We start from the raw sequence: 12,636 nt of genomic DNA on the forward strand, positions 1-12,636 counted from the left end.
TTGGCTCCTGGCCCCTTCCTTATGTCCCTCTGACCTCGTGCTCCTGTTGTCACATCTCCCACTATTAACTGGTCCTCCGGCCTCCCTCTTGTAAAAGCCTTTAATGCGCCCCTAATTCCTGGAACCCGAGAACGCTACGTTATATGGCAAAAGGAAATTTGCTGGTGGGATTAAGTAAGGGTCATGAGATGGGGAGACAATGCTGCATTATCTGGGTGGGCCTGATGTCATCACAGGGACCCTCAATGAATACGAGGCAGGAGGGGGGCACCTGGGTGGCTTAGCTGGTTAAGTATCTGACTGCGGCTCAGGTCATGATCTTGTGGTTTGTGAGTTCAAGTCCCCCAAAGGGCTTTCTGCTGTCAGCACGGAGGCTGCTCCGGATCCCTGCCTTTCTCTGTCCTTCCCCTGCTTGCACTCTCTTTTCTCTCTCTCTCTCTCTCTCTCTCTGCCCCTCCCCAGCTATTTCTCTCTCTCAAAATAAATAGATTTACTTAAAAAAAAAAAAAAAAAAAAAAAAGGAGGCAGGAGATCAGAGAGGTTAACTAGGAAGCAAAGTTTGGAGTGGTTCAAGGAAGAGGCCCCAAGCCAAGGGGAGCAGCTGGCTTTCAGGCCATGCTTCCCACCAAACCCCCAAATATTGAAAACAGGTGCATTTGGGGCACCTGGGTGGCTCAGTCAGTTGAGCGGCCGACTTCGGCTCAGGTCACGATCTTGCAGTTTGTGAATTTGAGCCCCATGTTGGGCTCTGTGCTGACAGCTCAGAGCTTGGAGCCTGATTCGGATTCTGGGTGTGTGTGTCTCTCTCTCTGCCCCTCCCCCACTCACACTCTGTCTCCTTCAGAAAGAAAGAAAGAGGAAGGAAGGAGGAAGGAAAGAAGGAAAGAAAGAAAGAAAAAGAAAGAAAGAAAGAAAGAAAGAAAGAAAGAAAGAAAGAAAGAAAGAAAGAAAACAGATGCATTGGGGCGCCTGGGAGCTCAGTTGGTTAACCATCTGACTTCGGCTCAGCACATGATCTCACGGTTCGTTGGTTCGAGTCCCGCATTGGGCTCACTGCTATCAGCACGAAGTCGGCTTGGGATCCTCTGTCCCCCTCTCTCCCTCCCTCTACCCTGCTCACGCTCTCTCTCTCTCAAAAATAAATAAACATTAAAAATTTGGGGGGCGCCTGGGTGGCTTCATCGGTTGAGCGTCCAAACTCAGCTCAGGTCATGATCTCGGGTCTGTGAGTTCGAGCCCTGCGTTGGGCTCTGTGTTGACAGCTCGGAGCCTGGAGCCTGCTTCTGATTCTGTCTCCCTCTCTCTCTGCCCCTCCCCTGCTCATGCTCTGTCTCTGTCTCTCAAAAATAATGAATAAACACTAAAAAAAAAATTTTAAATAATAATAGCCAGTAAGAAATATGAAGGTAAAGCATGACTTCACATAGAATGGGGGTAAAGTGGGGTGAGAGAAAAACATTTTAATAGAGTTGAGTTACCCAACGGCTTATGAACTACGGAATGGTATAATAAGCTTTTCTTGCAAGATTATCACAGATCAGTGAATAAAGAAAATTCATCTCCTACAAAAAGACAAAAAAAGTGAAAACATTAAGTTAACTGAAAGAAGCCAGACAGGGACTCGTGGGTGGTTCAGTCAGTTAAACGTCCGACTTCGGCTCGGGTCATGATCTCACGGTTCGTGGGTTCGAGCCCCGAGTCAGGCTCTGTGCTGACAGCTCAGAGCCTGGAACCTCCTTCAGATTCTGTGTCTCCCTCTGTCTGCCCCTTCGCCACTTGCACTCTGTCTCTTACATTGTCTCAAAAATAAATAAACATTAAAAACAAATTTAATAAAAGAAGTTTATTTATATTAATTAAAAAAAGAAAGAGGAAGCCAGACACACAAGGTACCCGCCCCCCCAACATGTCCAGAACAGGGGCTCTGTCGGAAGAGCCGGTGACTGTCGATCTCAGGGTCGTGAGTTCGAGCCCCACGATGGGTGTAGAGATTACTTAAAAATAAAATCTTCAAAAAAAAAAAAAAAAAAGACCATTACAGTGAGGAGGCTGTTCTGACCTCAAGAGGTCTCTGCAAGTGTCTCCAGGTCAAAGAGGAAAGGGCATTGCTTCTCTATGGTGAGCTGGGTTGGCAGTTGGGGAAGTTGGGTCGGAGAGAGGAAATAAGTCACCAGTGTGGTTTGACAGGAAACGTGTCCTTCTGTGGTCAGCGGGTCTCGGGAGATGCTGGCAAAGGGACATGTCCCACATTTCCGAGCTCAGTTAGCACTTGGAGAACTGAGGTTCGAGGCCAGCGGGGGCCGGGGGAGAGTAGCCTAAGGGTTGGTCGAAGGGGAGACAGAGGGTAACGGTGAGCACCTGGTCAGAGGAAATGTTACAGTTGTGTCGCAGGACTTAGAGAGCAACCTGAATAAAATGCTTGGTTTGTGGGTCACATGACCTGCCTTGTGATCCCTCAACACACGCTCAAAAGTCCTGCCACAAAAGCCGATCCTTTGTCTCTGGTTCATTGTTGTGGCCACAGTGGTTGGAACGGGGCCTGACATCAGGTCAGCTCTTTTTTCTTTTTAAAGCTTATTTATTATTATTATTATTATTATTATTATTATTTTAAATGTGCATTTACTTTTGAGAAAGAGAGAGAGAGCGTGCGCGAGAGATAGGGAGGGGCAGAGAGAGAGGGAACGGAGGATCCGAAGCAGGCTCCAGGCTCTGTGCTGTCAGCAGAAAACCCGATGCAGAGCTCGAACTCACAAACCGTGAGATCACGACCTGAGCTGAAGTCAGACGCTCAGGCAACTGAGCCCCCAGGGAACCAAAGTTTATTCATTTTGAGAGAGAGTGCACTTGTGAGTGGGGTGGGGAGGGGAGGGGAGGTGGGGGGTGGGCAGAGAGCTAGGGAGAGACAGAAACCATGGGATCACGATTCGATCCGATCCCATGAACCGTGAGATCATGACCTGAGTTGAGATCAAGAGTTGGACACAAAACCAACTGAGCCACCCAAGCACCCCCAGGTCAGCTGTTGATAAAAATATATTAAAAAATTGGGAGGGGGGCGCGGGGGGCGCCTGGGTGACTCAGTCAGTTGAGCGTCCGACTCTGGATTTTGGCTCAGGTCATGATCTCATAGTTCGTGAGATTGAGCCCCACATCAGGTTCCATGCTGATGGTGCAGAGCCTGCTTGGGATTCTCTCTCTCCTTCTCTCTCTGCCCCTCCCCTGCTTGCTCTTTCTGTCTCTCTCTCTCTCTGCCTCTCTCTCTCAAAAGAAGTAAACTTTAAAAAATGTTTTTTAATTTATTGAGATGTAATTGACATAAAACATTGCGTAAGTTTAAGACACAACATGTTGCTTTGATGCTCACTGATTACATATATACATGTGTATATGTATACACACACACACACACACACACACACTTATATATAGTATTTCAATAGGATTACCACTGTACCGTTAGCTAACACCTCCATCATGTCACATAATTTTCATTTCCTTTTCGTGGTGAGTAGGTATATATCCTGTAAAAGAATACCAATGCCCGCTTCCTGCCTCCCATCCGCAGATAGGGCTGCGTTGGTCTGGGATGAGGCTGGAGCGTTAACTTGTCTTTAAAGCTCCCGGACAGTTCGTGTATTAGAACCACTGATCAAATTACAAGTGCAGAGGCAGCTGGCCAACATCACGATCTGTCTCTTTAAGGAGGATTTGTTTTCTCTGCCCTGACCCTTTCTGGCATTCATTTCTCTTTCCCTTCTCATCAGCCTAAACCATTTCACCAGCCAAGAATGTGAAAAATGTGTCTCCAATATTTTCAGTTCCACTTAATCCCATTTAATGCTTAGCATTCATTGCCAGCAGGCAGGCTGTTACAGCCCAGTTGAACTCCCTCCCAAGTTCAACCCCCTCCGGAGCTCCCAACTCGCCTCCCCCTCCATAAAATCTAAGCTCTTCTCACTGGGAGATAAAGATCAGGTCTCGTAGACAAGGTTCCAGAGGGTGATGGAGAGCTACGTACGGATGGGTTTCAGCTAGAGACACATCACTAGCTGCTCATTTAAAACATCCCTTCTGGGATGCCTGGGTGGCTCAGTCAGTTAAATGTCGGACTCTTGATCTCGGCTCAGGCCATGATCTCATGGTCTGTGACTTCAAGCCCTGTGTTGGGCTCTGCGTTGACAGAGCAGAGCCTGCTTGGGATTCTCTCTCTCTCTCTCTCTCTCTCTCTCTCTCTGCCCCTCCCCTGCTCAGTCCTTTCTCTCTTTCAAAATAAATACTTAAACATACGCTAAAGACATATATGTCAATTCATGCTACCCCTCAGCTCAAAATCTCCCCAACTCCCATCACACTTAAAATTAAAGAGGAAGCCTTCACTGTGGCCCATGAGACACCAACAACCTGACTCTCCATCTGGCTTTGACTTCCTCTCCTCTCCTCTCCTCTCCTCTCCCCTTGTTCATTTTGCTCCAACCACGCGGGGCGCCCTGGCCATTCTTCCAGCACATCAAGCACACTCCAGCCTCAGGGCCTTTGCACTTGCTATCTATCCCCTGTGCTTGGAGTACTCCTCCTCCTCATCACCTCATCGATAACTCTTTGTCACTCATATTGCACTCATATGTCACATCCTCAACACTCAGAAGCTTAAAATAATAAACACGTATTATTGCATTTAGTTTCTGTATATCAGGAAGTACCCACAGGAGCAGCTTAGCTGCTAGGTTCTGGCTTGGGATTTCTCATGAGGTTCTGGTCAGGGCTGTGGTCCCCCAAGGGCTTGACGGGGACTGGAGAACCTTCCAAGGAAATTCGCTCATGTGGCCGGCAAGCTGGTGCTGGCTACTGGCCTCTTCACCAGGCTGTTTGTATGTCCTCACGATGCGGCAGCTGGCTTCCCACAGAGAAAGGTGGAAGTGACAATGTCTTTTATGACCCAGCCTTGGAAGTCACACTCTGTCACTTCCACAGTATTCCACTGGCCACACAGAGCACTCCTGAGCTGGGGCGGGGGTGGGGGTGGGGGTAGCGTGATGTGATGTATGTCTTTAGAATATGGGATGAGACAACACAAACTGTGATGGCTGAGGTCATCTTAGAAGCTCGCTGCCATATGCTCTTGTCATTCTCTACCTCACCACCTAGATTTATATTCTGGATGGATTTACCTTCCTGAAAATATATTAATCCTTCCTCGGTCTCCCTTTCCCAGTGCTGCCATGTCCATAGGGGCTGGGACACATCATTTTCTGTCTTGTTCACTGCTATATCCTCAGGGTCTTAAGCAGAACTTGGTACATCGTAGATACTCAATAAATATTTGCTGAACTACTAAGTGGAGAATGTACCCTGAGGGCGTTCTGGAGACCAGTAAGTGGGCTGGTTTCAGCTGTCCAGGTGAAAGATAGCAAGGGTTTGAAGTAGGAAAGAAATGGAGAGAAATTGATAGCTATTGGCAGGATCTCCTGTCCTCTTGCAAGTTTCTTATCTCTCCCTGCTACAGCCCAGCCTTCGCAGGGAGGTGGAAGTGTTAACAGATCAGTTGAACGTCATATGTCCCCTGCATAAATGCTCTATGGCTTTCTACTGCACAGTGTCAGGAGTTACAGGTGACCCAGGAACTGAAGGGGGTAACCTCGGAAGGTCCTCTTGCTCTGGTTGGGGTTAAGGTGGTCAGAGAGCTGCTTTTGTGGATTCAAATGATCTCTACACATTGTAGGGCATCTTAGAAAATATAATTGTGACGGCTGCCCAAGGAAGGAAAGGAAACCATCTCGTGATGGTAAATGATTGTTTATGTTCAGTGTCCTACACTCAGTGTAATTTTTCGGGGCCCCAGATTCTTTCTGCAAGGCTCTGATCATGGTTTATCTGGTCCATGCCTAGTCAGAGTTCAGGTTTCAACTAGGCTGGGTTAGGTGCCCTCTCTGGGCTCCTCTAGTCTCCTGGGCTTTCCCTAGAATGTACTTACTTAGCATGTTTATTGCTTATTTTCTGCCTATATCTCTAGAACGGAAGCTCCATGAGAGCGAGGAGCTTTTCAATCCATGAACATGGTATATATCTCCATTTATTTAGATCTTTAATGTACCTCAACAGTATTTTGTAGTTTTCAGTGTAGAAATCTCGCATGTGTTTTGTTAAAATACTTCCGAAGGTATTTTGGGGTTTGATACTATTGTAAACGAACTTTAAAAAAAAACACATTAAAAAAAAATTTTTTTAAAGTAGGCTCCGCACCCAACGTCGGGCTTGAACTCACGACCCCGAGATTAAGAGTTGCAGGCTCTACCAACTAAGCCATCCAGGCAGGGGGCCCCAGGCACTTATTTTTAGTATCATTTTGCAACTGTTTCCTCCTAGTATATAAACATAAAATTGATTTTTGTATATTGATCCTGTACCCTGAAATCTTGCTAAATTCACTTATTAGTTTTAGTTATTTTGATTTTTTGGAATTTTCCACATAAGCAATCACATGTGCAAATATCAACAGTTTCAATTCTTCTATCTTATGTTGATGCCCTTCTGTCTATTTATTTTGCCTATTGCACTAGTGAGGACCTCCCATACAATGTTGATTAGAAATGGGGAGAATGAAAGTCCTGGCTTCGTTTCCAATTTTAGGGGAAAAGCAGTCAATATTTCACCACTAACAATGGTGCTGGTTGTGAGTTTTTTGTAGATGTCTTTGATCAGATTGAGAAAGTTCAGGGCAGAGAATGTTGTCTGTTTTTGTTTTTGTTTTTTAAGGTTATTTGTTTTTTGAGAGAGAGAGCACGAGTTGGATAGAGGGAGAGGGAGAGATCATTTCAAGCACGCTCTGCACGGTCAATGCAGAGAGCCAGATGCGGGCCTCAAACCTGTCAACTGTGAGATCATGACCTGAGCCAAAATCAAGAGTTGGACAGTCCACTGACTGAGCCACCCCGGTGACCCCCCCCCTTTTTCCCCCTTTTTGACAGATTTTAAGTAATCTCTCCACTCGAGGTGGGGCTCAAATTCGCAATGATGAGATCAAGAGTTACGTGCTCCCCTGATTGAGCCAGCCAGGTGCCCCAAATTTTGTCTGTTTTGTTTACTGATTTGTACCAAATGTGTAGCATAACTGTCAGGGAGTGAGTGCTGAGTAAATAATTGATGAATGAATGAAAGGTCAAATGAGTATAAGCTGCATGGCACTGGGGCTAGTAATGTAGCATTGGACTTATCTAATTAGCTATGTGATTTAAGATAAGGTAACCGCTCTATCTCCCTTCTCTGTAAAATGCGTATAATAATGGCATATATCACAGAGGATTATGTTGAGGATTTAATCAGAGTTAGTGCTCAGTAAACACCAGCTTTTATTACCTCAGTTTTCTGAGCCTCATTTTATTCCTTCTATAAAAGAGGGAATATTCCAATTCTTTTTTTTAAACTTTTAAAAATATTTATTTATTATTGAGAGACAGAGAGACACGTAATGTGAGCAGGGGAGGGGTAGAGAGAGGGGGAGACACAGAATCCGAAGCGGGCTCCAGGCTGTCAGCCCGACGCGGGGCTCGAACTCAGAAACTGCGAGATCATGACCTGAGCCAAAGTCGGTCGCTTAACCAACTGAGCCACCCAGGCGCCCCTCTGATTCTTTTTAAGATTTTAGTTTATGTATTTTTTAAAGTTTATTTTAAGAGAGAGAATCTCAAGCAGACTCCACAGCTCGATGTGGAGCTCGAACCCACAAACCATGAGATCATGACATGCTGGGGAGGATGCTTAAAACTGTCTCAGCCATCCAGGTACTCCTTAAGATATTATCTTTTAATGTATCTTTTAAAAAATATTTATTTACTTATTTTGAGAGAGAGAGAGAGAGATCATGGGAGGGGCAGAGAGAGAGGAAGAGAGAGAGAATCCCAAGCAGGCTCTGCACTGTCAGTGCAGAGCCCAACTCGGGGCTCGAACCCACAAACTGTGAGATCATGACCTGAGCCAAAATGAAGAGTCCACGGCTTATCCGACTGAACTCCCAGGCGCCCCGAGATTTTATTTTTAAGTAATCTCTACACCTAACATGGGGCTCGAACCCACAGCCCCGAGATCAAGAGTCCTGCACTCCACTGACTGAGTCAGCCAGGTGCCCCTATTCTAATTCTTAACTCCTAGGGTTACAATGAGAATTAAATAACATTACGCACAGGCTATGCCTAGCACAATTCTTGGCACAGGCAAAGTCATTGATAAATGTTTGCTATTATTATTTACCAAGTTCCCTACTTATACTGGGTTGAGGGCATAGGAGATACATCAATCAAGGACCCAGTCCACTGAAAGCTGTGAAGCCTGTTGGCAGACACAGATCAGTATAGAGATCATTACCACACAGTGTAGTAAGGGGGGGCATAAAGCCATGTGTGGACCCAGAGGCAGAAGCTGGCTGCTGAGATTTGCCAGTGGGATCAGGTCTGTCCAGACTCAGACCTAAGTTTAGACCTAAAAGGAAACAACAACGGTTTATATCAAGGAAAATTGGAAACACCCTACAGATGGGGATCACCTGTGGTACCAACCTGTAATGCATCAGTACGAACCATTAAACTCCATGCTGTGGAACAGAAGAGGGGGATGGTTGCCTGGGGCATGGGGTTACTTTCCATTAGATCCTTCTGTATGTTTTGTTTCTTGTACCATGTCCAAAATAAATTAATTTTTATTTATTTATATTTTAAAGATTTTTTTAAATGTTTATTTATTTTTGAGAGAGAGAGAGATAGAGAGAGAGAGCGCAAGCGGAGGAGAGGCAGAGAAAGAGGGAGACACAGAACTCAAAGCAAGCTCCAGGCTCTGAGCTGCCAGCACAGAGCCCGTTGGGGCTCAAACTCACTAACGGGGAGATCATGACCTGAGCCCAAGTCGGAAGCCCAACTGACTGAGCCACCCAAGCACCCCTATTTTTGTTTCTAAAGTTTATTTATTTTAAGAGAGAGACAGCAGGAGCAGGGGAGCACAGAGCCTGACGTGGGGCTCGAACTCACAAAACAGCTTATGACCTGAGCCTAATCGGGGAGTCGGTCGCTCAACCGACTGAGCCACCCAGGTACCCAATTATTTATTTATTTTTAATTTGAGAGAGATTGCAAAAGTGGGGGAGAGGGGCGGAGGGAGGGAGGGAGGCGGGGGTGGTGGGGCGGGGGTGGTGGGGCGAGAGAAAAAGAACCCTGAGCAGGCTCCACGCTCACGTGGAGCCGGTGGCGGGTCTCGATCAAACCACCCTGGGATCACCACCTGAGTGGAAATCAAGAATCGGCGGCTTAACCAGGCACCCCAGTCATATTTTTAATATAAAAATTATGAAAAGTATTCAATGCCATCAGTCCATGTTCACGACTTCTATGAAAAAAGTTAATGTGTCAAAGGGCATCTCACTTGACATTTGCCTAGAAAAAAGACAGGGCAAGAGTACAACCGATAGCAGTAACTGCTCATCAGTGGGATTAATAGGTTGAGGTTTACTTTCTCCTCCGGGCTATTCCAGATGTTGCAAAGGTTCTGCATGAAGTACCCCAGCTTTGTTTTGTTTTTGTTGATTGGCTATTAGAATTAAAGTTATTAACATAAACTACAAGTCCCGGCAGACATCGTGCCTCCGCCTTCTGAAGACCGGCCTTCTATGGGCGCAATGATCGCTGGGATTCGTAGTCCAGCAGCAGAAGCGAGGTGGGACGCGCAGTACCGGCACAGATGACAGAGGAGGAATCACCGCTATTTCGACCAATGGACCGTGGGCGCCAGCCCTGAGTGGCGCTCTCGAAGCCAATGGGTGAGCCGCCACGCCTGAATGACGTGGGCTTCAGCCTACGGGAGCCCGTGGGGGCGGGGCGGTGAGCGGCGGCCGTAGTGGGAACCATGGGAGGCGGCTGGTGGTGGGCTCGGGCCGCCCGACTGGCCCGGCTCCGCTTCCGGGGGGCGCTGCTGCCGCCTCCGCGGCCCCGGAGCGGGGGCGCCCGAGGGTCCTTCGCCCCCGGCCACGGCCCCCGCGCCGGGGCTTCGCCGCCCCCCGTGTCCGAGCTGGACCGTGCGGACGCCTGGCTCCTCCGGAAGGCGCATGAAACAGGTCTGAGGCTGGGGCTGGGGTCGGCCCCGACGGGACAGGGGGGCCCGGATAGCCGAGCTGTCGGCGCGCGCGAGTGGGGGAAGGGGGTGGAGCTTCTGCTGGAAACAGGGCTGGGACTCCGGAGCGAGAAGGGCTTCCGTAAAAGCGCAGGGAAGCGCTTGCTGCAAGAGCGCAGTCTGTCCGCATAGAAGTGCTTGCGGATGGGACGGTGTCCGGCTAGTGGGACGCACTGGGGATTGGAAAGGTTGGTCGGGGTAGGACAGGCAGCAATTATAAAATTGCACTGCCTGGGCGAGAGAGGCATCCGAAGAGGGTGAAGGGCGGGGGTGTTGCCTACTGGAGGGGTCCGCCTTGGAGGACCCAGTTCAGATCCAAGAGGCGACCACTCTGCATTAGGCGGGAGCGTGGATCCCATCAGAAGAGGGGGCGAGTTCCGGATTGGAGGAAGGAACAACCAATAAAAGAAAAGCTCTGGGCTGATTGGAGGGCCAGGTGATCCAGGCTGCAGGGGGAGGGGCCTCACGTGTCGATAGTGGATGGGGAGTGGGTGTGGGGTTTGTAACCCGGACCAGCCGGTTAGCGCCACACAGGGGATTTGAATGGATGTGAATAACAGCAAGGAAGTTCACACGCGGTAGCAGATGATTGGCGTTTGAGGCTCCCTGAAGGGGGAGGCTGGAGAGAGGCCTGAAGTGCAGAAGTTTGTCCCAGAGCGGGGAGGCGGGAGGGGGATACACACACGTATGGGGAGAGGAGGGGTGTTGACCAGGATGACCCCTCGGGATCTTCCTGTCCTCATATTTAAGGTCGGCAATTTTGGGGGCGCCTGGGTGGCTCAGGCGGTTAAGCGGCCGACTTCAGCTCAGGTCATGATCTCGCGGTCTGTGAGTTCGAGCCGTGAGTTCGAGCCCCGCCTCCGGCTCTGTGCTGACAGCTCAGAGCCTGGAGCTTGCTTCGGATTCTGTGTCTCCCTCTCTCTCTGACCCTCCCCCGTTGATGCTCTTTCTCTGTCTCAAAAATAAATAAACGTTAAAAAAAAATATTAAATAAGATCAGCAATTTTGGTTCCTAGATTCTCCTGCAGATTCTGCAGGCTATGTTGAATCTTTGGTGCTGCAGAGTTTGGGGAGAGGGCTCAGATGGATGGAAGCTACAGTTTGGCGGGGGTTAAGGTTAAGTGGAGGGCCGTCAGGACCGGGTGGGGATTTGGGGTGCAATGGGATAACACTGTCTGGGCTGACAGGCTGATGCTGATTTCTTTCCCCTCCCCATTCACCCCTTCCTCCAGCCTTCCTCTCCTGGTTCCGCAATGGCCTCCTGGCATCAGGCATTGGGGTCATCTCCTTCATGCAGAGTGACATGGGTCGGGAAGCTGCCTACGGTGAGTGCAGACCCCCATTCTCCCCCCAACCAGGGAGTGTGGGCACTTGCTCCCCCACTGAGGAGGGCAGAACCCCCAACCTCCCCCCGTGGGTGTAGATTCTTCCCTGCCCTGTCCCACCGCCACCCACTCTTTCCTCCCCCACCAGAAGCCACCTCATTTTCACGTGTGACTGTTGACCTTACATCCACCCGCCCCTACTTTGTGGCCACTGGATCACCTGAGTGGGTGGCCCACGGGGTGGCTGTGGGTCCTTGTCCCCTCCGATCTGACTTTCCAACAAAGGTGAGGGTCGCGTCTTAGCCCTTCACGCTGGCCCAGCCCCAGACTGGCCCTGCCACTCCATCCCTGTCTTTGCTCTCAGACCAGCTCCCCACTCTGCCTCTGGTCCTGAACCCCACCTCCCCATCCGGGACACCTCCTCGGATACCGATACCTCCTCATGTCCCTGACCTTGGCTCTGTACTACTCTTGACGCCTACCCTGCTTTTGAGTTTGCCTCATTCTCTAACTCCACCTTGGTCCCCTGACCCGCCTCGGTCCCCGGAGTCATCTGAATCCCAGAACCCCCGCCCCGCCCCCCCATCCCCCTCCCCACCCCCCCATCCCCCTCCCCACCCCGGCTTCTCCATCCACCCCACTGCAGTGCCAGCCTGGGAGCTCAGGCCCTGCCTCTCCTTGACCGTGGCCTCCTGCCCTCTCGCACAGGCTTCTTCCTGCTGGGCGGCCTGTGTGTCGTGTGGGGCGGTGCCTCCTACGTGGTGGGCCTGGCTGCACTGCGGGGACCCATGCAACTGTCGCTGGGGGGCGCAGCGGCGGGCGTGGGGGCCGTGCTGGCCGTGGGCCTGCTCTGGGCTTGTGCCGTCGGTCTCTACATGGGTCAGCTGGAGCTGGATGTGGAACTGGTGCCCGAGGACGATGGGACCGCCACCGCCGAAGGCCCCGACGAAGCCGGCCGGCCGCCACCGGAGTGAACAGCTGGGCCACGGGGAATGGCCGGGCGCTGGACGGCCCGAGGACCGGGACATTAAAACCTGACCCTTGTCCACATTCTGAGTGGCGGTTCCTGCGACCGGGAAGGGCGGGCACGGGAATCAGTAAAAGCAGGTGGAGGTAACCAAGGAGAAAGAAAAGGAGCGAGGGGCCCCAAGGCCCCGGG

General features: G+C 50.1%; 1 protein-coding gene across 1 annotated transcript; it reads left to right on the forward strand.

The window, feature by feature from the left end:
• Positions 1 to 9,841: 9,841 nt before the first annotated feature.
• On the forward strand, positions 9,842 to 12,525 carry TMEM160 (transmembrane protein 160). The gene is made up of 3 exons (XM_060651551.2): positions 9,842 to 10,096; positions 11,385 to 11,477; positions 12,186 to 12,525. The coding sequence occupies exons 1-3, from the start codon at positions 9,889 to 9,891 to the stop codon at positions 12,449 to 12,451; spliced, it is 567 nt and encodes a 188-aa protein (XP_060507534.1). The 5' UTR covers positions 9,842 to 9,888; the 3' UTR covers positions 12,452 to 12,525.
• The last annotated feature ends 111 nt before the right edge of the window (positions 12,526 to 12,636 follow it).

Source organism: Panthera onca, chromosome E2 (genome assembly GCF_046562875.1).
Source record: "Panthera onca isolate mPanOnc1 chromosome E2, mPanOnc1 haplotype 2, whole genome shotgun sequence".
NCBI lineage: Eukaryota > Metazoa > Chordata > Mammalia > Carnivora > Felidae > Panthera > Panthera onca.

Excerpts from the sequence above, each read along its gene's own strand:
- TMEM160 (XM_060651551.2), top strand. The coding sequence starts at position 9,889 with ATGGGAGGCGGCTGGTGGTGGGCTCGGGCCGCCCGACTGGCCCGGCTC. Across the intron at positions 10,097-11,384 it reads CCGGAAGGCGCATGAAACAG|CCTTCCTCTCCTGGTTCCGC; the intron begins GTCTGAGGCTGG and ends CCCTTCCTCCAG. Across the intron at positions 11,478-12,185 it reads GGGTCGGGAAGCTGCCTACG|GCTTCTTCCTGCTGGGCGGC; the intron begins GTGAGTGCAGAC and ends CCTCTCGCACAG.